Here is a 27,709-nt window from a genome sequence, read left to right as displayed (position 1 = left end):
TGTGATTTCTTGACATACGAGAAGAAACTTGGTATACCAAAGTAGGTTGGTACCTCCTCTGTAACTTGTAGTTTTAGGGGGTATGTTAACTAATGATTTATCTAGGGTCACATTGATATTGTGCTACTGAGATTATCATGGTTTTGAGTCTAGTTCTCTATTCACGAAATCAGACGTGGGGAACCTGTGGCCTTGAGACCACATGTGGTCCTCAAGTGTGCCCCTCCCTGTGAAGTTTGGATTCTACCAAAGGGCCACTCTTGAGGACTTAGAGGGTCACACGTGGCCCTGAAGTTGCAGATTCCCTACCACTGTACTAAACCAACCTGCCTCTACCTACATTAGTAAATGTATGTTATCAAATATATGTTATCAAATGTTCATTAGCAAATGTGTCCGTTCTGTTGTGAATTTTCAATATTCTATAAATGTTTATTGAATGAATTGATGAAAACTATCATTCTGTCTGAACTCTGGCAAATAAATATTATGGTATTTGTTGCTTGGAATTTAAGCCCTCTGAGGGCAGGAGCCATTTTAGTTTTATCTTTTTATCCCTAGTGTCTGACCCAATGCCTGGCGTATAGTAGGTGCTTAATAAGTTCAATGAACAAATGAATGTACCAAAAAGCATAATTTGTGAAACTGAAGATAATAAGCATTCATATAGTACCTACTATGTGACAGGCAGTGTGCTAAGTGCTTTTTATAAATATTATCTCATTTAATCCTCACAACAACCCTGTGAAGTGAGTGCTACTACTATCTCCATTTTACAAATGAGGAAACTGAGGCAAATAGTAATTAAGTGACTTGCCCAGGGCCATATAATTATTAAGTGTGTGAGACCAAGGAACTCAGTACAGAGCTCTACTCTCTGTGCCACCAGCTAGCTACCTCTAATTGATGGAAGAAGAAAAAAAAATAGACTACTTTTTATAAGAAAAATGGATGAAACCACTTAAACTTGATTTATAGGACCCTGGTGTTAAGATGAAAGTAGGAAATGATTGATTCTTGTGCTTGTCTTTTCAGCTGTTTACCTCTGCAAGAGAACAATGCAAAACAAAGCCCGACTGGAACTGGCCGACTATGAAGCTGTAAGTAACCGATCTTGGGTTTTCTCTAAAGCGTCAAGTAAATCAAGACCATAAGCAAATAGCAAAGGAGCACAGGTTCTTTGACTTGCGATCTCTTCGTTTTATACCTTCATGCATTTCTGGGATCGGTACTGAGTGGTGTAAAGAGTTTACTGATTCTGTCCCTATGCTTCCCTCTCTCACCCCAGCCATCAGGCTAATGAGACTCTAGAACACAAGTTAAGTACCTGCTTTGATGCATGTGCTGTGCTGATGTCTAAGATCAAATCCCCAATTTATCTTGTTTGTACACTTGCATGTTGTCTCCCCCATCAGACTATAAAGTTCTTTGAGGTCAAGGAGTGCTTAGGCTTTTCTTTGTATCTCAAATGTTGACACAGTGCTTGTACATAGAAGGTGCTTAAATAAATGTTAGTTGACTGAGATCAGAAGTTCATAGATTTAGGGCCAGAAGGGACCTTAAAGGGCATCTAGTCTGGCCTCCTCACTTTATGATTGAGGAAACTAAGGCCCAGAGATATTGTGACCTACCCAACTAGTAAATGGCAAAGGCAAATTTGAACTCAGGTTCTTTGACTCTAAATCCAGTATTCTTTCCACTATACCACACTGCCAGCTTTTAGTTAAAGATCATTATGGTGGAGGAAGTGTCTTCTATCAATAGGGAGATTTCATCAAGAACCCGATTTCTTTCTTTTTTCAGATATTAAGTAAGTTAGAGATCATTAAAACTGAGGCAAGAAATGAGAAAGGGATATGAGCAAACAAAGGTCTGCTTTTAATTGCATGCCAGGAAATTTGGTGTTCCAGCTTGTAATCTAAGCTATAGTGAGAGTTAATTTCCTATTCCTTGGTGTAAAGTAGGAGTACTGACAGATGCACTGATTGTATTTCCGCAGTATTTCCTAGCATAATTCCGAAAACAACAAATAAAAAGATCTTTACATAAACTGCAGGTATATAAGGTTTTTAATTAAACTTTTAAAAGTCACTTTTTTAATGATGGTAAAACTATTATAAGAAGATAGCTTTTAGTAAGGCTTAGAAGCATACATGCATCATTTTAATAATAACTCTACATCTGGCTTTCCAACTAACCCTAATTGTAAGTAATCTGTAGCAGAAAAACATGGTCTTAAATATTCTTAACTTGTAATATGTTTTCAGGAGAGCTTGGCTAGACTACAGCGAGCATTTGCCCGGAAGTGGGAGTTTATTTTTATGCAAGCAGAAGCACAAGCAAAGTGAGTATTTGTGAGTCAGGCTTATTTGTGCGCATTGGTGAGGTTTTTCCCTTCCAAGAGAAGTATCATAATGAATGCTTATTTTCTTTATGACTGCATCTTTTACAGAGTTGACAAGAAAAGAGACAAGATAGAAAGGAAGATTCTTGATAGCCAGGAACGAGCATTCTGGGATGTACACAGACCTGTGGTAAGTAAAGGCATGGAACATTTTTCACATCTATCATCTCAACATTTGTCTAGTGGAAAAAGCCATTTTGAAATGAGAGGTATGGAAGATATTTGATTCTTACGTTGTTCTGACGAGTACTTAGCAGAACATGACCACTTCTTTCCACAAGTAGGCCAGTGTTCAGTAGTGTAATATCTGATTGTTTTATTAAAAGAAAATACAATCTTATTCTGTTCAGCTGTGGTACTGGTGATTTTAATTCAGTCTCTGCATTTTAGTCTTTTAAGGGCTCCTCCTAAACACTTTTTATTTTATGAAAGAGAGTACTTGCCTTGCAGTCAAAAAAAACATGGGTTTAAATCTCACCTCTGACATGCTAGTAATTTAAAATTTTTAAGCTTAAGTCTTCACAACTCTATGATGGGGACCATGATACTATACCTATCACACAAGGTTGCTGTGAGCCTCAAAAGAGATAATGGGTGGTAAAATTATTTGCGAAGCTTGACGCAGTACATACCAATTCTTGTTCTTCTTTCCCTCCCGTCATCTTTGGCCCTGTGGTTGATTAGCTCAAGCACACACTAGCAGCTAGCCTTGAAACCCTGGCTTCTTTGTTGTAGCACTAACAACTCTGTGTTTATTTGTCAAACTTCAGACCTGGGTTACTCCCACCATCTGCCACGATCCTGGAGAGTAACCCAATCAGACCAACTTGCTTCATGTTTAATTTATGTCATCTACTCTCAAGTGAGTTTTCATTAGTGCATAACAAGCCTTATTTTTGTTTCCTGACTCTTTTCTACTACATATCTCTGACAAGAAATAGGTCTTCTCTTTGCTAAAGCTCATTCTTCCAGGTATGCTTTCAATCTTCTCCTTTGCTCTTTCATCTTTTCTGGGAGTTTGTCTTATCAATCCTATCTTTTCTTTCTCTAATCTTCAATATTCACTTATTCTCTGACTCTTTTCTCACTATCTATCTATCATCTATCTATCTATCTATCTATCTATCTATCTATCTATCTATCTATCTATCTATCTACCTATCTATCTAGCTAGCTAGCTAGTTAGCTAGCTAGCTATCTAAAGGTTTCTCCTATTCTTAAAAAGTCTTCACTTTACCTTGCCATTCCCTCAACTTAAATTTCTTTTCTCAAATTGTCATATTCCTTTAAAAATTGTTTAAACTGATTACGTTTCAGCATTTTACACTCACTGTTCACTTACTCAATCTAGCTTCTGATTTCACCACTTGATTTTGATAGTTTTCTCTAAATTGTCTCCAATGATGTCCTTTAAAAATATTTTATCCTATTTTTGTTGCATTTATTTATTTATTTTTGAGTTCCAAATTCTCTCCCTCTCATAATACCTCCCATACCCATTGAAAAAGTAAGCACTATGATATCAATTAACATGTGAAATCAATTTAAAACATATTTCCATATTAGCTGTGTCAAAAAAAGCAAGAAAATTCTACTTCAATTTACAATCACTTTGTCAATTCCCTCTCTGAAACTGGATGGTATTTTTTATCATGACACCTTAAGAACTGTCTTGAGTCATTGTCTTAAGCAGAGTAGCTGTCTTTCATCGTTAATCACCCTTACAATATTACTATGACTGTACACAATGTTCTCATTGTTCTACTCACATGATTTTGCATCAGTTCATATAGGTCTTCCCAGGGTTTTCTGAAACCATCCTATTTGTTATGTCTTATGGCACAATAATATTCCCAAAAATTGTGTCATAACTTCTTTAGTCATTTTCCCCAAGTGATGGGCATCTCCTTGATTTCCAATTCTTTCTACCACAAAAAGAGCTGTTATAAATATTTTTGTGCATATGGCTCCTTTTTCTTTCTCTTTGATCTCTTTGGGATACAGACTAGCTGAGTCAAAGGTTATTCACAATTATATAGCCCTTTGGAAATAATTCCAAATTGTTCTCCAAAATATTTGGGCCTTTTCACAATTCCACCAACAGTGTATAAGTGTACCTATTTTTTCACAGCTCCTCTAGCATTTGTTATTTTCCTTTTCTGTCATGTTAGCCAATCTTATAGGTGTGAGATGGTACCTCAGAATTGTTTTAATTTTCATTTTTCTTACCAATAGTGATTGAAAGCAGTTTTTCTTTTGACTGTAGATAGTTTTGATTTCTTCGTCAGAAAATTGCCTTTTCACATCCTTTGACCATGTATAAGTTGGAGAATACATCTTAATTTTTATAAATTTGTCTCAGTTCCCTCTATATTTGAGAAATAAGTCGTTTATCTGAAAAGTTTGCTTTAAAAATGTTTGATATTACTTCATCATCTATGATACCTTTTAGCAAAATGAAGTTTCCCTGATTATCTCTTTTAACTAGGTCTATTTTTGCTTTTCTTTTGTCTGAGATCATGATTGCTACCCTTGCCTTTTTTTACTTCAGCTGAAGCATAATAGATTCTACTCTAGTCCCTTATTTTAACTCTTTGGTGTCTTTTTTTCAAGTTCCAGTGATCTTTTAATAAAGAAGCCCAATAGCCTTTACTTATTTACCATCCTTCTTGATTTCTTTATAGCTGTTGACATTGCCACCCACCTCCAATACCCAGATAATTCTTCCTGTTTTAGCTTCTATGACATAGTTTTGTCTTTCTTCACCTTCTATCTCTCTGACTGCCTCTTCTCAGTAGCTATTGTTTGGTCTTCACCCTCCTGTGGTATCAGCATCATTAAAATTCTATTCTAGGCCCTCTTATTTTCTCTATATAGGTGTTCCTTCACTTGGGAATATCATCAGTTCTAGTAATGATATCCTCATCATTAATTCTATCACTCATATCCATCAATCCAATGACCATTTTTGTACATATGACTTTCAAATCTAGTTCAAATCTCTCTCAATCTCAGTCTTTTATCAACTCTGTTTACTTGACATCTCACCTGAACATCACTCTCAAACTTTAATATGTCTAAAATGGACATCATATTTCCTCCAAAATCCATCTGTCCTTCCAACTTCCAGCTTTCTATGGATGGTACTACCCACCATACTTTCTAGTTTCACAAACTTACTTCAGAACTTACCTTCTTACTTAATACTTAGTTATTCTTACTCTTTCTATGTCTTAGCAGTTAGTTTCAAGTCTAGTTCATTTTACCTCTCTCTCTCATATCAGTTCCTCCACTCCTGCAACTTCTACCCTAGTTCAGGTTCATCACCTCTCCGATGAACTATTGCAATAGCTTTGTAATATTGGTCTTTGCCTCCTGACTCCAAGGCAAACATCTTCCTTTTCCATGCCAACCTCCAAAGAGCTGTCAAATTGATAAGTACAGATCTGGCTATGTCATCCCCTTACTCAAAAATTGTCAATTGCTTCCAAGATTAAACTATAAAATCCTCAAGATAGCATTTAAAGCCCTCCATAATCTTGCTCCTATTTACCTTTCCAATTTTATTTCATACTAACTTCATATAAATTTCATATACATTTACATTTTATTTCATATTAATTTTCCCATCTTCCTTTGATCAAGTTAAAATGACCTGTTCTCTCTTAATATTTCATATTTTAGATTTATGCCTTCATACAAGTAGTCCCCCAAGGAGGTAATGCACTCTTGTCTCTCCTGTTCCTTCTAGATTCCCTAACAATTCAAAAATAGCTTAGACTTTACCTTTTTCTTTCTACCTTCCCTTCACCCACTCAATATTAGCACATTCTCCCTCTCAAAATTATACTTGGCATTTACTTACTCGTTCATATGGTTTAGCTCCTGGAGAACAGAGACCGTTTTGTTTTGCTCTTTGTATCTTCACTGCCCAGCACTTTCCCATATAGTAGACACCTAACAATAAATGTCAGTTCTTATGACGATGATTTTTTTCATCTAACTTCATATTTAACGAATCACTCAAACTGAACCTTCCCCTAAATTTCACCATATCAATGAATGCTCCTTATAAACCTACCTACCTATAACCTTTCATCTGTAGACATCATAAGTAATGAAATGGTTAAAAGTAACATGCCCAATGGCAAATCTAGGTCATCTTATGGTTGTTTTTGTTCCGTTATTTTCCAGTCATGCCAGATTCTTTGTCACCCCTTTGTCACTCAGATCATTATGGGATGATGTACTTTTTAATGTAATCAGAGTTCATAATAGACTTGAGAGGTGAGAAAAATATCAAGGCTTATGGGAATTAGTATCTTAAGACTGACTTCATAAATACCCTTAAGGAGCCAACCAAAGCTGTACTCAACATGCTCCTTTCATATATTCAGGTTTCAATGTTTTGGCTTTATTTGGCAAGGATACTGGAGTGTTTTGCTGTTTCCTTCTCCAGCTCATTTTACAGATGAGGAAAATTAGGCAAAAAGGGTCAAGTGACCTGCCCAGGGTCACACAGTTAGTGAATGTCTGAGGCTGGATTCAAACTCACAAAAATATGTCTTTCTAACTCCAGGACCAGCATTCTATCAACTATGCCATCTAGCTGCTCTCATCTGTAAAAACAAGAACCCTGACATACACAGGAGGGCCTACTATTACAAGCTCTTAGATCTGCTTTTCTAAATGGAAAGGCAATTTTTGAGGGGTCAACAATCACTTTAATCAAGTCCATGTATCATTCACTTAGTTCAGGGAAAAAAGTTAGCACCCCGAACTTCAGAGAAAATTCAGAGAAATAAAAACCAACAGACATGCTTCCAACTGTCTGACATAAGCAATACATACATCATAGATCAATGGACAGATCCAACTGTCAGACCATTACATACATACATAGTTACCAGAGAGGGAAGCACCAACATTTAAGTTTTCAAAGCCATGGGCCTGCTTAATGGCTTCCCAGAGTCTCCTCTGGCACAAAAAGCTTTTTCCAAAAACTAAGCCTCAAAGTGAAACTTCACCTTAGAGATTTTATACACTTTTGAGAGCCAGAGGGCACCACAACCCTTGAGAACCAGTGCCTCATTAACAAAAGGTGTGGACCTTCCTACAAATCTTCCCAGGCCCATTAATAGGTGGGGAAGATCTTCTTTAATCACATTATTAAATCACAGGCACTTGATTATACTAAAACAAAAACAGAAAAAGATCCTAGTTTGCTTGCCGTTACATCGTCTTATGATACTTATTATTTGGCAAGGTCATTATTTCCTTTACTAAAACTAGTGGAGGTGACTTAGAGACGCAGCATATAAATAGTCAATAAATCAACAGGGAAAGAATTAACTCCTTCTTTAAATTTTAGTTATCGTCTTTTTTAACAAAACTATCTGTCCTATCAGAAGTTCCATTTTAGAAATTCTACCCAATTCTCTTCCTATCTCCTCTTCTTCTCTTTTCCTGTCTTTTTATTTCCTGTTCAGTCTCTTACCTCATATTTCAATCTTTCCTATTCCACCCTTCTCATAGGAATTAGGTGGCAGAGTAGACAGAGTGATTTGTCTGGAGTTGGGAAAATCTGAGATCTAATTCTCTCTCAGATTCTTACCAGCTGTGTGACCCTGGGCAAGTTATGTAAATTCTGTTTGCCATAGTTTCCTCAACTGTAAAATGTGGATATTTTAAAACATAAAATCCTCACAAGGCTGTTGTTGTAATCAAATAAGATATTTGGAAAGCACTTAGTACAATTCCTGGCACATAGAAGGCACTTAATAAATGTTTGCTTCCTTCATTCTCTTCTCCTAGTCTCTATTTCCTCATCCTTCTTCCTAACTTTCCTTTCTCCATCTTCTTCTTCTTTGCCTTTCTTTATTTCTCTCTTTATCTCACTTGTCAATTTCCTACCTCTCCCAATTTTTTCCTTCTTTTCCCTCCTATTCTATCCTTTCTTTCACTCCACAACCCCCATTTATTAATTATATTCTTAATTAGTTGTCATTGGTCCAGACCTTACCAGAGGCAAGGAAGCCATCAGATCTGTATCAGTGTGACTTGTGGAAGGAAAGGAAAGGAAAGGAAAGGAAAGGAAAGGAAAGGAAAGGAAAGGAAAGGAAAGGAAAGGAAAGGAAAGGAAAGGAAAGGAAAGGAAAGGAAAGGAAAGGAAAGGAAAGGAAAGGAAAGGAAAGGAAAGGAAAGGAAAGGAAGGGAAGGGAAGGGAAGGGAAGGGAAGGGAAGGGAAGGGAAGGGAAGGGAAGGGAAGGGAGGGGAAGGGAAGGGAAGGGAAGGGACGGGAAGGGAAGGGAAGGGAAGGGAAGGGAAGGGCAGGTAAGGGAAGGGAAGGGAAGGGAAGGGCAGGAAAGGAAAGGAAAGGAAAGGAAAGGAAAGGAAAGAAGGGAAGGGAAGGGAAGGGAAGGGAAGGGAAGGGAAGGGAAGGGAGGGGAAGGGAAGGGAAGGGAAGGGACGGGAAGGGAAGGGAAGGGAAGGGAAGGGAAGGGAAGGGAAGGGAAGGGAAGGGCAGGTAAGGGAAGGGAAGGGAAGGGAAGGGCAGGAAAGGAAAGGAAAGGAAAGGAAAGGAAAGGAAAGGAAAGGAAAGGAAAGGAAAGGAAAGGAAAGGAAAGGAAAGGAAAGGAAAGGAAAGAAAAGGAATGACTTTTCATGTGTGTCATTGGAAGGAAGGAAGAAAATATCTTTAAATATCTTTTGAACTAAGCAGTTCTGTACTATAAGAAAACATATATTCCTGGTTGACTCCCAAAATGTCAAAGCTAGAAAGGGCATTGGCAGAAAAACAGAGCCTGTTTTCTATAATAGAGTAAAAATCTTATGTAAGTCTTGCTCAGATCATTACGGGATGATGTACTTCTTAATGTAATCAGAGTTCATAATAGACTTGAGAGGTGAGAAAAATATCAAGGCTAATGGGAATTAGTACCTTAAGACTGACTTCATAAATACCCTTAAGGAGCCAACCAAAGCTGTACTCAACATGCTCCTTTCATATATTCAGGTTTCAATGTTTGTGAGCTATGGAGCTATTAAATTCTATGTTGAATTTGCTTCTATTTTTGAACTTTTATAATTGTCAAAGTGGAACTTACCTGGATACCTTCTCTTTTAAAAAAAATTAGGTTTGGTTTTATCATTCGAAGTGTAAGGAAAATTGCACTGTAACAAACAAAATAAGCAGTGGTAGTTATTAAATGGCAACCATTGATATAATTTGCTTATTGTTCAATATGGTAAAATAATTTCCTAAGACTGTGCTTGATTTGGTCTTTATAAATTATATACCAGTCTTCCTACCTAGCAATATGATCATTGGAAGACTTTTTTTTTAAGAATTGGACTTGGAGTTAGAAGGACCTGGCTTCAAATCCCATCTCAGAAATCAATTAATTGTGTGATCCTGGGCAAGTCCATTTGCCTCTGTAAACTTTAGTTTCTTCATCCCTAAAATGAGGACTTTGGACTCAACAATCTTTGAGATCCCACCAAACTCTAAATCTATGACCCTATGAATTATCACCCTATGATCCTAGTATATAACTCACATCTATTGTGCTGCCAATTTGAGATTCACTTAGGTTAATATTTTTCTTTTAAAATGTTAATAGTCCTTGGGAGAATTAAGCCTTTATTCATTTTGTTCCTCATGATTAATGAAACCACTTAGATTTTAGTACAATTTACTTTAATTGTTAATTAGATTATTGTTCTTCTTCAATATCAGCCATACTGATAAGGGGGGAAAGGATACTTTTATTTGGGGCTGGGGAAAAGAAGATCATTCAGATCTTATCAGTGTAAGTACTTCCTCCAATGGTGCCAATCAAAATGCATCTATGTCTTCTCTGTAATGTATGTCCATATTCTACCATAAATCTTACATGGGTGGTCCATCCAGTGTGCTAGGGACTTCACAGAGATTTCTTTCAATTGTAGATATCAATGTAATCAGTCAAGGGCTGGGATGGATAGGCTAACCATCAGTTGTTGTTGGAGAAGAGAAGCAGGAGAAAAGATAGCACTAGATGAGGAGAAATGGTAATATAGTGAGGGAGGAAAATAAATTAACTGATCATGGGAGGAAGAAAAGAAGTAATTTTATAGTATGGTCATTTGGGAGGAGGATAGTCTTAAGCAATATTACTGAAGTGTGCAGATTTATATAGCCAGAGACAACTTGACTGGGGCTCTAGTGAAAAAAGAGAGAAAAGAGGTAGGAGAATAGAGTTGAAAGGGATATAGGAGGATACCCAAAACAAACTGTATGTTTTGTAATTTTAATATAGGTGACAAAACAGGGTAGTGAAAAGGTATTGGACTGAAAGTCATGAGTTCTGGGTTTTAGCCTAGTTTCTGATAATCAGTTGTGTGACTTTGAGAAAGTTACTTAACCTTTGTAAGCTTCAGTTCCCTCATCTATAAAGTAAGACTGCTGGAATAGTTGATTGCAAGGTCTCTTCTGGCCCTTATAACTTTTCATGTGTATCATTGAAAATTATCTCCGAACCCCCAAGTTTCTTCATTAGATTGCATCTATAATATCCTTGAGACTCCATAGAAGATGCCCATCACTTTTATTTTCTAGAAGAAAATAAGCAGTTTGCAGAATGTTCTGTATGTTTTTAAGCAAGGCAATACAGTCTTTTGACTGTTTCCCATTTGCCTTTTCTCACTGGATAACACTGTTGTTCTCTGGGCTTCTATATATTGACAGAAGGTTAATTCAGAGGTTCAGAAACAATTTTATGTGCTCAAGAAATGCCAACAGCCTTCAAATTGTCATTTCCTCACAGACAGTTGCTGCTGTACTCCTGACTTGTTTTGTTTGTACTTTGATTTCTCCACGAATGTTAATGTGCAGAGGTGTTACTGTCAGTGACTTTGGAGTCAGAATGGTACTGAAAAAGCTTTTTTGTTGTTGTTTTTCTTTTCTTTTTTATCTGTCTTTTTTTTTTTTATAACTGGTTCCTAAGACAGACATTGGGTTGCTAACACTCTCCCTCTAGGAGCTCCATTGTAGTGAATAAAACTGAAATATATCCAAAGTAGGACTAAATAAATAGAGGCATGGTAACTGGTCTGGGGATAGAGAGAATTAAGATGAAATTCTAAGTGACTGAGATGGTCTATGTCTCATTGATTTAAGTTTGCAGCTGTTCTAATCAACACTTTGCAAAGTACATTTGGGGGCTGAAAAGAGGTTCTCTACCCTTCGTTAATATATGTAGAAATCAGTCTTAAGAACAAAGTTTAACAGATGTTCTTGAAATTGAGTCTGTTTTATACCAAGTCTTTTACCAAGCTGATAAAGATGCCTGTTTCTGCCTAGGCACAATGTGGTTGGAATTTTGTTAAAGAAACATGGACTAAGGGTCCAAGTACATAGGCTCTTGTCTTACCCCTGCAAACATCACTGTGCATTTAAATAAATTGCTTAACTATTCTGTACCTTTGTGTATAACCAAGGCAACATTAACAGCACTGACTGCAAGTATGAATAGGCCAATGGAGTTCTGAATCACAAAGTGTAACAGACTCTCCATATAGAAGGCAGAAGCAAAACATTTATTCAGACACCAAAAAGCCAAATCCATCATAGCAACAAAGAAATCTACACACAATAACAGTGCAGGAGGCACTACCATCCCCAAGCCTTCCTTCTGTTGTTTCCCACAAACCAGCTCCCTTAAACAAATCACAAACAGGCTCTCTTAAACAAAATGCCCTTCTCTCACTCACAGCCAGCTGCCTGCTTTCTCTCTCTTTCCCAGCTCTGACTACTCTGACTTATTAGGAAATAAGTCATCTGTTCAGTAAACTCCTCCCACCACAGGCTTCATGTGATTCACTTTCATGTGACCCAGGTAGGTCACATGGGCCTATTAATGAATTTAAATTGCCATTATATTTTGTAACAAGGCTAAGTCAATATCACCCTAGAGATAGAAAGACTTACCCTATAAAAAGAGGGTTGGGTTAGATGATCTCTAAGGTCTCTTCCAGTGATAGGCACTATGATCCTATTATTGAATGGCATCTTTGGGACTTGATTTATTGTTGTTATTGTTTAATCTGTAAAATGAAGGGGGAGGGGAGAATATATATATATATATATATATATATATATATATATATATATATATACATATATATGTATGTATGTATGTATTTTTAGATTGGGCATTGTCATTAAAAGAATATTAAACTAGGAATCAGAAATCCTGGACTGAAAATTCACAACTACAAATTCTAGAAGACCTCAGTCAGGAACAAAGAAACAGAATACTTCCCTAGCTCCCATAGAGTGAAAGCCAGATTGATTTATTAGAATCTGAAAGATACTAATAGGACATTAGCAAATACCTTATAAAATGGACTCCATCCCTTATAAATAAGGAAACTGGAAGCAATTGCTATAGAGAAAGAAAAATAAAGTGCTATCATCTTTTTTAAAATGTCAAAATATATGTTATTAATGTTAAATTAATACATATATATTTGAAGTCAAAAGATCTTGGATTTTTGAGCTGGAAGAAAGGATTGGATTACTAATGGAAAAAATAGTTGTGGACTATATCTTCTAGTCCAAAATACTTCAGTGTTTTGTTCTGTCTCATCTTTGTGAATATTATACCTTTAATTTTGTTCTCTTGTCTTATTACTGTAGCTAGTATTTTTAGAATTGTGTCAAATTATAGTAGACATGAAGGACATTTTTTGCTTTGTTTGAACAGGTAAAACTTTTAGTCTTTCTGCCTTTCCTACAATGCAGAACATTGGATTGAAATATTTGCTTTTGATAATAATTAAAGAAATTCTCTTCCATGCCTATACTTTTAAAGTTTTTTTTAAACATAAGTGATATGCTTTGTTAAAGGATTTTTTCCCATCTAGTGAAGTAATCTTATTTTTGGTTGACTTTGTTATTTATATGATTATATATCATAAAATGATCATTTTTCTACTATTTAGCTATCCTTGACTGAAATTGCTACAGCTAAGAGGGTTATAGAACATTAGAAAAGAAGATCCTGAGGCTGGGAGTTCATGTGGAAATTGGTTCCCTTATACTCTAGTATCAAGGATCCTTCTCTCTCCCAGACCTCTACAGGAGGTTACCAAGGAGTTAACTACAAAAATAAATACCTAAAAGTGCCATAGCCTTATGAGTTCATAATGCTATGTGAGAGGTGGAGAATGGGAACTGAAGCACAATGTCTAGGTTGGGATAGGCCCCAGCTCCAAGAGCTACTCTGTTGGTGTTTTGCTTTGCTTTTTACAAGAACTACCTCATGGCAGTTTTTTTCATTTAAGTTCTCCTTTTTTCCCCAAATTCATTCATTTATTTATTTGCTTGCTTCTTTCTTCGTTTATTTACTTATTATTTATTTTTGATTTTCAACAATCACTTGCATAAATTTAAAATTTTCCCTCCCTCCCCAAGATGGCATGCAATCTTATATGGACTCTACACATGCATTCTTATTAAACACATTTTCACATTCGTCATGTTGCGTAGAAGAATTAAAACAAATGGGAGAAATCATGAGAAAAACTAAACAAAACCAAACGTAACAAAAGAGGAAATAATCTGCTTCATTCTGCATTCTCACTCCATAGTTCTTTCTCTGGATGTGAATGGCATCTTGCATCATGAGTCCTTTGGAAAATGTTTTTGGTCCTTGCCTTGCTGTGGAGGACTAAGTTTATCAAAAACAGTCTTTGCGTACTATGGCTATTCCTGGTTCTACTCATTTCACTCAGCATCAATTCATATAAGTCTATCCAGATATTTCTGAAGTCCACCTATTTTTCATTTCTTATAGCATAATAGTATTCCATTACATTTATATGCCACAACTTGCTCAGCCATTCCTAATTGATGGGCATTCCCTCAATTTCCAGTTCTTGGCCACCACAAAAAGAACTGCTATAAATATTTTTGTATATGTGGGTTCCTTTTTTCATTTTTATGATCTCTTTGGGATACAGCCCTAGAAGTGGTATTGTTTGGTCAAAGGGATGCACATTTTTATAGCCCTTTGGACGTAGTTTCAAATTGCTCTTCAGAATGATTGGATCAGCTCACAGCTCTACCAACAATGAATTAGTGTTCCAAAATCTCTTCTTGTAATTGCTGAAATTTCTGTATTTTGAAGATTAATACTTTTTCTTACTTGGTATGTTGAGTTGAGAAGTGTCAACAATAGAAACTTCTACTCCACTAGATAGTAGAGATTTCCAAGATACTCTAAATTATTTCACTCTTATTCTTTTGTAGTTTACCAATTGTTCTCTGTGATGAAGGAGACAGTCAAATTTTGCATTCTCTCTGTCATCTCTTAAGATTGTTATCTACCCTAAGCAGTGGCCTTATTATCACTACCTTGTTCTCCTTCCAAATGTAACTTTAAAATATTCCCTTTTTTGCTACTCTAAGGTAAAAAAGAGGTAAGCAGGAGAAGGTGAGTCCTTCCCCCTTACCTCTCCAACTGATGGTATCCATGCCAAGCACAGCAGACAGATATTACCTGAAAGAGCACAGCCAAAAAGAATGGAAGAGAGAAAGAACTGCTCATTCCTGCCAGTTTTAAAAGCGTAGGCAGGCAACCAAAAGGGCCATTCCACCTTCATAGCAGGGGATGAATCAGGCTTCATGTCAGGCAAATTAGCATATTCAAAAAGTCCCTCAAGGACAGCTCCATATTAGAACTCTACATGCTCAGAGAAGTCTAGGCTATACAGGCTATATACAGGATAAATAGGAACTAATTAACAAAAAAAGATGAGGATTGGTTAGAGAGATGCAAATCAAAACAACTCTGAGGTACCACATCACACCTATAAGATTGGCAAACATGACAGAACAAGAAAATGATAAATGCTGGAGAGGATGTGGGAGAGTTGGAACACTAATTCATTGTTGGTGGAGCTGCGAGCGCATCCAACCATTCTGGAGAGCAATTTGGAACTATGCCCAAAGGGCTACAAAAATGTGCATACCCTTTGACCCAGCAATATCGCTACTAGGACTATATCCCCAAGAGATCATAAAAATGGGAAAGGGTCCCACATGTACAAAAATATTTATAGCAGCACTCTATGTAGTTGCCAAAAACTGGAAGTCAAGGGGATGTCCATCAATTGGGGAATGGCTGAATAAATTATGGTATATGAATGTAATGGAGTACTATTGTGCCATAAGAAATGATGAACAAGAAGACTTCAGAGAGGCCTGGAAGGACTTGTATGACCTGATGCTGAGTGAAAGGAGCAGAACCAGGAGAACTTTATGCACAGCAACGACCACAGTGTGTGAGAGTTTTTTCTGGTAGACTTAGATTTTTGTAATAACACAAGAACTTCTTACAAAAAAAAAAAAATCCCAATGGTGGATCTCAAGGCAAAATGCCTTCCACACTCAGAGAGAGAAATATGGAAGTCACTCACATAATGTAGCAGATCATGTTTGTGTATGTGTATGTGTTTGTGTATCATGTTCTGATTTGTTATACGATTTCTTTCATTTATCTTAGTCTGACTACATAGCATGACTATAGTGAAAATATACTCAATAGGAAAGTATATGTAGAATCTATACAGAATTGTATGCAGTCGTGGGGAGGGAGGGGGGGAGTGGGGGGTAGGTGGGGGGGGATAAAATCGCAATTGTATGGCAGTGATTGTTAAACATTAAAAAATAAAAATAAAAAAAAATAAAAAAAAATAAAAAGATGAGGGAAGGCTTCCTATAGAACCTGGCATTTTAGCTGGAGCTTTAAGGAAGCCAGAAGCCAGAGATGAGGAGGGAGGATATTCTAAACCTGGGAGACAGCCAGTGGAAATGTCCAGAGTCTAGCCATAGCGCATCTTGTTCAGAGGTTATGTGCTCTTTTCCAATCTTTTGTTTTTACATAAACATAGAAAAATTTTTAACTTGTGGTGTAATGTTCCCTGTAATGTTCTCACATTAACTTCTTCAAACACTTCCTTTCTCTTTCCTCTTGGAATTATTTTATCATCCCTCATCTCTCTTTGGCAAGATTTTCTCTTAAAAATAATAAAAATTGCTTACATATAATATGTTATGGTTCTAAAATACTTTCATGGAAATCACCATATGTCATTTAATCTTCATATCAACACTGAAAGAGAAATAAAATTTTATAGTTTACAAAACACTTCTCTTATAACATTAAAATCATAGGATTTTGAAGTTGTACTAGATCTTGCAATTCCTTCATATTATTGATGAATAAACTGAGGCTCAGAGGAATAAAGTGACATGGTCCATGCCACCCAGTTAATTTCAGAGTCAGAATTACTGACTTGATGCTGACCTAATGAATTTTCTGAACATGAACTCATATACATTTTCAATTTGAATATTTCAAAATCTCATTTCCTAAAATCCAAGATACATATCTGATTATGCTCAACATTCCTTTCCATGTTATTCACAAACTAAAATAACATATTTTAGAAGGTTCTTCTTTTCACCAGTAACCTGTCTATTGGTTAGAATTAAGTCAAATCCAAGTTCCTTACATTATTTCTCAACTTTAGGAAAGATGAAACTGTCAATAAGCCAATTCAAGAATTTGTCTATTCTGTATTTAGCAAATTTAGAGATTTCCAGAAAATATCCAGATTCCTTGTCAGTTCTGTATTTGATGACTGGGCTAGTTTTGTTATCTATATTTGGAAAATGTCATCGATGGCCTTTTTCTGGTTGGAAAGTTTTTGGTATACTGTCATAACATCTGGATATTCCTAGCATTACCAGTAAAAATTCTAGGTGATTTTTCATCATGAATCCTTTGACAAATCATCTAGAATTCTTAATGGCAAGATGTTATGACAGTATACCACTGTCTTGCCTACTCAGTGGTGTGGGAGAGGGTGGCAAGAGGGAAAGAATCTGCAACTGAAAATAAAACAAAATTGTGGGTTTTTTAAAGAAGAAAAATTTGAGAGGTGATGCAAGCAAGGCTGAAATAATTTTTCAAACATATATTTTCCTTCTCTGCTTGAACCTTGGCTTCTGCTCTCTCTGCCAGGTTTCTTCAAGAACTAGTTGAAGGACCACTTTCCTAAGGTGACCTTTTCTGGTCCCCAGCGGCTAGTGCCAAATCCCTTCCAAGGCAGAGGGGGTGGCGTGGGGTTCTTAAATCAGGATCTACAGAACTTATCCTCCCTCCATCAAGGGTTCTGTATACATATTTTAAAGGGCCTAGCAACTTTTATGAGAAATTACAGTAATTTTCATTAACCTCCGACAGAAATATATCGTTTCCTTCAATTATTTTAAAATGTTATTCTAAGAAGGGATCCATCCATAGGCCTCATCAGAGTGTGAAAGGAGTTCATAACAGCAACACCAACAACAGAAGGTTAAGAATGTTTACTCTTAAGATTACCTTGTGTCTACTTGTATGCCTCTTGTTTATACCTGCTTACTCCATACAGCTATGTATGTGTGCTATATGTATATGTGTACCTCAATGCCATTATATGTGTATATACATATCTTACCCACCTACATGTGTCTATACCTACATATATGAATATATGTGTATATATGATAGCTTCTTGTTATTCCATCGTTTCTGTCTTTTTGTGACCCCATGGACCATACTTTTCTTGGCAAAGATACTGGAGTGATTTGCCATTTCCCTTTCCAGTAAATTAAGACAAACAGAGGTTGAGTGATTTGCCCAGGGTAGCGTAGCTAGTAAGTGTCTAAGACCAGTTTCGAACTCAGCTCTTCTTGACTCCAGGCCCAGCATTCTATCCACTGAGCCATCCAGTTGCCTCCATATAATAGCTAGGCATATATAAATATTCATAGATGCACATTATATGTGTGTATTTGTAGTGGTTTTCCCCAACTCCTGGATTTGCATATGTCTATGTGTATGTAGGAAAGTAGGGAAAAACAATATAGTTCACCTATTGTGTTAGTGTCATTCAAGATACATCTGATAATGACAAAGAGGAACATGAAATGGTTGACCACTGTTAAAGGAATCCATGAGATCATGGGAGATAAAAATCTTTGAGAAGAATGGATGATCATTATTCACAAGGATATCAACAAAATTTAGGGTCTTGATCCTGTGGATTGAATGCAACGTTAAGGAAACAAGTTCGTTAGTTATCAAACTCATCTATACCCTCCATCTCTTGACTGCTATCAAGATTAGCCTTCATTGATCAAATATTCAGTGCTGGAAGGGAACTCAGAGTTTATCTGCTTCAATTTCCTCATTTTACAGTTGATAGAACTGAGTAACTTCAGTACAAGGCTAAGTGGCAATGGTATGCAATAAATGCTTGGTAAATATTTAGTAATTAAATGGTGTTTGAATCAGAAAAATGAAAATGAGAGATACTCCTAAAGAAAAAAAATCAATAATATTATTTGAAAATTTGGGTTGAATTGAAGGCCCTTTCCTCTTTCACTCAGATTCATAGTCTTTAACTAACATTTCTTTTCCCTGTTAAGTCATTTTAGCATTTTTCAGTATTTATTTATTTTTTTATAATTAATTTATCACTACTGAACATTCGATTGCTTACCAGATGATACCCATAATGGTCCTTGGGGTTACATAGTATAGTCCTCAGAATTTAGTAATTGTGTAGTAATTGACATTCATACAATGCTTAACACTTTGCAAAAGGCTTTGTCTTATTATTTTATTTGATCCTCACAACAACATTTTAGGCATCATCTCATTCAGTGATTAAGTCCTTTATTTTCTCAAGGTGCTATATCTGGAATGATCTTTCTGAAGATCTCAGCAAATCTGATGATGTATTCTCAATGCAAAAATTAAGCAGAGAGATTATATGGTAGCTCTTTACCCATTTTGTGTACTCAGGTTTTATTAGTCTTGTTCCCCAAATATTTCTACCTAAGGAGAAATAAGCAAGTTTAGAACAGTCAAACATTCAATCAAGCGTAAGTATTCCATTGTCACCAACTTGATTTTTTAGTGGAATACTAAATAGAAACATATTTCTAGATCTACAAAAATATATTCTTTATTATACTAGGTGATACTTTTTTTTTTAAACTTTAACCTTTTTTTAACATGTGCTTATTTTTGTTTCATTTTGATATGAGCAGTTTGCTTTAAACCACATATAAAAATGATCCTAAGGTTTTGTTTTATTTTTTCAACCCAGATCTTTATGTTTCCCTTAAATTAGAAGCTTCAAATTAACCTCAAATTATCCAGATTTATGGTGCAATTTAAATGAAAGAATTTTCTATTATCTAATTATAAAATTCTTTCATTCATTTTAGCTTCATAAATAGAATTTACAAATTATTTACCTTGGTTATGAAAAGGCAGAAAAAGTTACCCAAATAAAATTATCTGTTGAGCATTTATTTTAATTTTATTTGTACTGTACAACCCTGCTTATAAAAACTTCAATGACTTAACAATAGGGAACACTTAATACTTAGGAAGCCTTTATTAATTTTCATAAAGATCTATTCTTTTACAGTTGTATTTCTTTTCTTTTCTGGTATGGAAGTTTTTATTGTCACAAGGAAAATACATGTAACACAAATATATATTAAACACAAATATATATATTGATCATGAGAGGGTCTTTAAAAAGGTTGTAAACTCTAAATGATACAATAAAATATGTGTGCAACAAAAAAACAAGTTAGAAATTTAACTAACTGATAACCATAATAGTTATTTTACTTTCTTTCCCCTGAAGAGAAATAAGTAAGTTTAGAATAGGTAAACACTGAACTATTTAGGCAAGTATCCCATTATCATCAGTGCAGTGTACAGAGCACAGGGCCTGGAGTTAGGATGAGCTGAGTTAAAATCCATCCTCAGACACTTACTTAGCTGTGTGATCCTGGACAAGATACTAAACCATATTTATCTCAATTTTCTCATCTGCAAGATGAGTTTGAGAAGGAAATGACAGGGGTGGGGAACCTGTGGCCTCAAGGCCACATTCTTTTATCGTTCTATGATGTTTGGATTCAGTCAAAAGACTGCACTTGAGGACCTAGAGGGCCCTGTGTGAACTTGAGGCTGTAGGTTCCCCTGCCCTGAACTGTACATACGCACACACACACACACACACACACACACACACACACACACACACACACACTGCATTTCAACTACAGGTGGGCAACTTGATTATAACTTCTGAATAAGCACTGGAGTCTCCTGTTGGGAATTTACAAATAACCTTTACTTCCTTTTCACCAACCTAGCTTCCTTTGCACTAGATTCCATGTATTTCCAGTTAAGTCTCTTTAATTCATACAACTTTCTAGTACTACCATTAGGGGACTTGTGTACAGGTCAGGATAACTGGATCTTTGCTTCTGAACTGCTGGGGGGGTGGGAGGGGGTCTTACCAAATTTAAGGTAGATTCCAAGGTCAAGAGCATAAAACAAATATATCAAGCAGGAGGATGAGGGAAAGAATGCATTTTAGGTGGGAACAAAAGAAAGCAGTATAAAACCTAGGGACAAATAGTATTCCAATCTGGCTGGAACGTTGAATATATGAAGTAGAAATGGCATGAAAAGTCTGAAAAGGTACATTGGAATTATATTTTGTAGGGGTTTCCATGCTGTGTAAGAGTCAAGAGTACATATGCTTTAGTCAGTAACCATACTGATGAGTTTTTGAGTGGAAGAGTTAAACAATTTTAGAAGGACATTAGGCAGCTCATTAGGTAGCTCATTAAGCAGCTCATTAGGCTGAAGTATGGACTATAAAGAGTACAGACTGGTAGCAGGGAGACCAAAAAAAGAGAAATTATTATGACAGCCTAGGTGAGAAGCGATAAAGGTATGAGCTACATTTGTTGTGGAAGCAAATAAAAGCAAACAAACGAGAGAGACATATTACAGAGGAAAAATAACAGAATTTGGCAATGATTTGATATGCAGAAGAGTTGAGTCAAAGATGTCATCAAAGCTACAAGCCTAGGATTCAGATTCTGGCTCTTATTCCAACTAGGACCTTGAGCTAGTCATTTAATCTTATGAGACCTCAGTTTCTTCATCTGTAAAAATCAGGGGTTTAGGACTAAATGACTACTGATATCACTTTCATCCCTAGGTCTGTAATCCTATAATCATGTGATCCTATAATATTGAGAGATTGGTGATACCCTTAACAAAAACTCAAAATTTCAATGAGAGGAGTGTGTTTGAGGGGAAGACAATGAATTTAGCTTTAAATATTTAGTTTGAGGTGTTGAAGGAGGAATCTACATTTAGGAAGAAACATTTTGGAAATGCCACACTGAAGTTCCGAGTAGTACTTAGAGACTGAGAGATAGTTTGAGGGGGTCATTGGCATCATAATGATAACTGAAGCCATATAAGTGGATAAGACTCTCAAGGGGTTGAGCAGAGAGGGAGCAGAGAAGAAGAATTAGAACCCTGGAGGAACAACATTTAAAGAGTGGGAAAAAGAGGAGAAATTGCAAAAGAGACATAGAAAAGGTGGGCTAGAACTTTGGGAGTGCCATGAGAGCCAGTGGAGAAGACAGTGCAAAGGAGGGAGGGTTCTACAGTGTTAGTTGCTGCAGACTGAGGAATGATGATAAATACAAAGACCACTGGATCAATCATAAAGGATGTATGAGTAGGGAAAGTTATTTAAGTGGAGAGACTGTTTGAAATCAGGGTAAAAGCAGATGAGGAGTGATTGGGTGGTGAGGAAGAAGAATCAGGGAGTATAATTTACCATTAGGAATATGGCAGTTAAGAGAAGGAGGTAAATTGGTTGGTAGCTTCTTTGGGTTCCAGGGTCAAGGGAAGGCACTTGCTTGTGTTTTAAAGGATAGGAATGACCTGGAAACATTTGTAGTCTAGAAGAAATAAGTTCAGTGAGATGGATTAATTAAAGGTGGAGGAGAGAGGGGGTAAAAGATGGGACAATTTGAGGGATGGAATAGGATATCCAATACATGTAAAGAAGTTACCTTTATCAAGGAGGAGGGCCATCTCTTCCCATAATCTTAAGAAGGAAGAGATAAAGATGGACTCACTGAAAGGGTAGCAGAAGAGGAAGCAAGAAATTGAAAGAGGTTACATTAGATGCTATGTATTCCATCCTGTACTTGAGTTGTAATATTCTATAGAACATTCCCTCAAAATTACTCATAAGCTTCTGCTTAATGAACCTCAATAATTTACAAATTATTTCATTTTAAGGCAATTAATTCTTCTATGGAACATCTCAAACTGTTAGCAGATTTCACCTTATATGAAACTTAAATCTGCATTTGTGAGATTTCCACCTCTTGCTCCTAGTTCAACCCAGTGGTAGAAGTGGTGGATCTTCTAACTATCGAAACATCACATGATTACTTTCACTCTTTTTGTTTGCCATAGTACACCATTGACTCCTTTTGGATATTTAGTCAACTCAAGTCACAGGAACATAGATTTAGAATTAGAGGCTGCCTTAGTTATCAGCTAGTCCAGCTTTTTAATTTTACAGGTAAGGTAATTAAATTCTAAGTAAACTAAGAGACTTGCCATTTCCTCTGTCTGGGTCTTTGTACAAACTACCACCCAAACCTGTAATACATTCTCTTCTCAGCTATGCCTCTTAGAATCCCAAGTTTTCTTTAAGACTCAGCTCAAATGCCCACTCCTGCACAGTCTTCTTACCTGAGCTCCCTTTCCCCAATTATTTTACATATCCTTCTTAATATACAAAGTGCAAACTTGCGATAAAAAGTAAGCCCCTTATACACATGCTTTTTCTCTTTGTTTTTCTAGCCCTGTGCACAATACCTTGCACATGTCAGATATTTCATAAAGGCATGTTGAATTTAATTGTCTTAATACTTCAACTAGTTTTTAAGTTCTTTGGGACAAGAAAGTGGTTAGTTATCTCTATATGTGGCATGTAGAATGCTAATAAGAGAGGAAACTGAGGCACTTTTCCCAGGCAAGATGTTTATTAACAGTGATATATTAATCTGTTAATTAAGCTGTGAATAAAAGTTGGTCCTTCTAGCACCTCAGTAAAGCCAGGTACCCAGATACCACCAAACCTATGTTTTGTATGCCTTGCACAAAGTAAGGATAAGAATGGGAACTAGAATGGCAATTTCATTGACACTGGAAACTCCCAAATGTGCATATACCCTACACCAAGGCAGGTCGGCAACTTCCTTGTAGTGTACAAAAACTAAAAACTAGCTTCTTAGTTTGCAATAAATCACTGTTCTTTATAATTAGTTCTTTGACAATGTGCTTAATTACTTGTATTAAAGGAGATTAAAATTATGTTATATCATTTAATAATTGATTTTACTCTGTAATCAACCCTATTTCCCATTTTGTCAAACTCCATTTCCCAGTTAAGTTAAAAAATAGTGACCTTCCCAAATGGAACTAAAGGCATGACTGAATAACATAATCGCTCCCAACACCTGGGGTATGTGGTAGCCCAACTTGGAACATCTTTTTATTTACCTGTTAACAGAAACCTGTTTAGTCAGAGCTCCTCCCCAGGGACTGTTCTTCAGTCTGACCTGTCCTTGTAAAACTATGGTTACTGATCCTTTCCAAGGGGACAATTAACCTGGAGGTTCAGATTTGGGTGGCTCTGTTTTCTAGCCAAGATTAGTAGAGGTATTTGGGGCCCCTAAAGTAATTAATATTTTGTAATTTTCAGAGAAGGACATGATCAGCCACACCTGAAGGCCAGCTACTTTCCTCAGTAGCAACTGATCGAAAGGCTTCCCAACCATACTGAACCCAGCTCCACCACCCCCTTTCCTATGTCTCAATAAAAATGGGTTTTTCTGTACCATCTGGGTCCCTGGCTTTAATGAAGTGTTATAGTGATCCACTTTTATTAGCAGCTTTATTAACAGATGAACTTATCACTGTTAATAAACTTAACTTGCCTGGAAAAAGAGCCTCAGTTTCCCTCTCATTAGCATTTTACATGCCATATATATTTGATTATATATAATATATGTAGGTATAGGTTATATATAATTGAATATTTGTACTGTTAATGTATTTTTGCTTAATTTGAAGATCTTTGCCATCCATTCATAAGGTTGTGTGACCTACTTCAAACACATGGAAGCTTAATTCACATGTGGTGGGAGGAGCTTGCTGGACAGAAAGAACAGAAATGGTGGAACAGAGCTGGGAGGAAATTGGTGAGAGCAGTTAGGGTGGGGGAGAAAAAAAGGACACAGGCAGGCACAGCTAGTCTTGTGAGTGTTTGCTTGTGGGAAGGCCCAGGGGGTATGGGTATGGGAGAAGGCTTGGGAATGGTGTTGCTCCCTGAAGTGCTAATATGTACTGACTTCTTGGTTAGTATGATAGATTTGACTTTCTTGTCTTGGGATTCAGCTTTCTGGTGTTTGCTTTCCACATGGAGAGTATGTTATACTTTGTGATTCAGAACTATGACAGCATATTCATAGTCACTGTCGGTGCTGTGAATATTGCCTTGGCAATACAATATTATGTATCAACTCACATAATAAATAAAATTGTATATCGTGGTATATAATTATAAATTATATAAGTTAGAGCACTGGGCCTGGAGTCAGGAAGACCTAACTTCAAATCCAGCCTCAAGCACAGACATTTACTAGCTGTGTGACTGGTGGGAAAGTCACTTAACCCTCTTTGCCTCAGTTCCTCATTTGTAAAATGAGCTGGAAAGGAAATTGCAAAGCACTGCAGTATTTTTGCCAAGAAAACTCCAAATGGGGTTACAAAGTTACTGAAAGGATTTAACAATAAGAACAACAGCAAAAAGTGTATATTACCGATAAACATGTATAATCAATGATAAAGTTATATAAATATTGTATATGTTCTATATAACAACATAATATAGTATATAATCATGTATTGTATACACATACCTATATAATGACATAAAATATATACTTATATACATAGTAAAATATATACACACATATACATGCATATATATTTAGTATCGGTATTTCAGTATTTTTGGTGCCAATTTCAATTATGGATCTTTGGATAAAATCAGCAAAATTGAAAAGTCACAAGCAAGATGACCTATAAAACAAACATCTGTAGACCCTGTTGGAATATTAATTCCCAAACACTGAAGGAAAGCAAATGTGACAATAGTTATCTTCAATTGGTGTTATTTCCCCTGATCCAGATGAGTAGTATGTCTGTGTTATGTAATCAAATTTTTAAAAATAGTTCGTAGATTTCAGCAACATTACAATGACATTTATAAATAAAACACAGCAAATTTCAGTGCAAAACTCAGTTGTTTATCCCGGAAATGTGATGAACTGAAATCATCCCTGCAAATATTGGCTTATATAAGTGAGAAAATTGAAATGATTGTGAAACTTCTCTGATCTATGAAATATAATATTTTAGCAGTTATATAAGATGTATCTATGAAAAAGAAATGCATCCTTACTAATAGGGTTGCCCATAATATTTTAATTATAAGATTTTGAAGTGGAAGAGACTTTAAAGGTTTTCTGGTAAAATCACCTATTTTACAAGTGAGAAATATATACATAGGTGGTATTAAAATCAGATTGTCTGACATTTTTCCTATCATTAAAGACTTATAAAATTGAAACAAAATTTATCTGAACACACTTTTAAAAAATCAGTCATGTTATTTGTTAAATATCCAGTGCAATAACTAGGAATTCAAGGGGTACAGCATGGAGGAATGCTTGAGATAAGACCCCCAAGTCAGACATGAGGTGGTAGAACAGAGCTAGAGTGGGAAAGAATTCACCTAGACATGAGAAGGCCTCTGGATCCTTACCTATAGAGTAAGCCACTGCTTCAGCTTCATTGTGCCACAGGTGACTCTTTAGTGGCCCATTCTAGTTGAGTTTTTTTCTAGATAAGTCCATTCCTCCAGGAAGATTATTCAATATATTCAGCAGTGCAAGAGATGCCTTTGATCTCCCTACTCCTTCCACCTTCTAGGAGTCAAAGGGTAGAGAAGAGGGTGTGACTGTTGTGTCCCTGGACTATGGAATATAAGGCCCTCAGAAGAAGAATCTTAAAGAACCTTAAACACCTTCTTTAAGTAGCTAATTAATAAAAGAATCTCTTCTTTCTCTTGTATAGCTCTCATTCATATGGGACTGCTAGGTGGTGCAGTGGATAGAGCACCAGTGCAGGATTCAGGAGGACCTGAGTTAAAATCTCACCTCAGGCACTTGACGCTTACTAGCTGTGTGACCTTGGGCAAGTCACTTAACCCCAATTGCCTCATCCTGTGTCATCTCCAGTCATCCTGAGGAATATCTGGTCACTGGATTCAGATGGCTCTGGAGGAGAAGTGAGGCTGGTGACCTACTCAGCTCTCTGTCATTATTTCTCTGATGGCATGGTCTTCTTCAGCAACAAAGGACAAACACACACACACATCTCATTCATATATACACTGATACCTCTTAAAATGAAATGTTTGACAGCTTTGAAAATAACATGTTGAACACATACATCCATTCACACAAACTGTATATAATAGAGATTTTCAGCATCACACATATTGTCTATTCTGTTCTACATGTGGAAATGTTTCCTTTCTGATGTTTGTTAAATTCAAAACAAAAAATTAAATCTAAAAAATGAAATGCTTAGATTCAGTAATAAAAGAGATGAAAGCCAATTGGTATCATCAGTTGGGATAAGGTCAAGAGAGCTATAAATAGCATCTGAGAAACTAAATTTCCGACCCATATCCTGCTACTCCAAATATCCATTTGTCACCAGACTTTAAGCTATTGAATTTGCTTTGGAGAATTTGCAATGTGAGGTGTGTCATACCTGTCCATTTTTTATGTTTAAATTCAAGCTTTTATCTTTTACCAATGGTGGTTTTGTTGACATTCCAGTGGATAGAGAAGTATGAGAATTACATATGGGCTGTTAAATCTTTTTACCAGTGGCATATCTTCCTGGCTCAAGGCTAAAGTGATCATTTGGCCTCAATTACAACAGCTTGTGATTGAATGTGCAGCTCCCTTAGATTACTCCTAATTTTAGAAAAAGGACTCAGTGCAGTGGAATTGTATTATGTATGTTTTAGAATTCATTGGAAACCAGTTCATTGAGGAATTTGGAGGCAGAAAACAGGAGGGATACATCATCATTTAATCTGTTTTTCTTCCAAAACTATTTCTAACCCTAAAGTATATCCATTCTTTTGGGGTGATTTCAGACAAATTATCACTTCATTAATTACTTATTGTCAAGACCTAATATCACTTAG

General features: G+C 36.2%; 1 protein-coding gene across 5 annotated transcripts in view; it reads left to right on the top strand.

Annotated features, from left to right (window-relative positions):
- RGS7 (regulator of G protein signaling 7) overlaps positions 1-27,709 on the top strand; it is a 699,575-nt gene that overhangs the window by 585,094 nt on the left and 86,772 nt on the right. For all 5 annotated transcript variants that reach the window (XM_072647574.1, XM_072647571.1, XM_072647570.1 and 2 more), the window contains 3 exons: positions 1,036-1,100; positions 2,268-2,344; positions 2,453-2,534. In XM_072647574.1, coding sequence (XP_072503675.1) covers positions 1,036-1,100; positions 2,268-2,344; positions 2,453-2,534 — 224 coding nt within the window. The remainder of the gene's footprint in view (positions 1-1,035; positions 1,101-2,267; positions 2,345-2,452; positions 2,535-27,709) is intronic.

The sequence above is a fragment of the Notamacropus eugenii genome, chromosome 2, assembly GCF_028372415.1.
Source record: "Notamacropus eugenii isolate mMacEug1 chromosome 2, mMacEug1.pri_v2, whole genome shotgun sequence".
NCBI lineage: Eukaryota > Metazoa > Chordata > Mammalia > Diprotodontia > Macropodidae > Notamacropus > Notamacropus eugenii.
The sequence above is the reverse complement of the archived record's forward strand: the minus strand, read 5'-3'. Positions and strand labels throughout refer to the sequence as shown.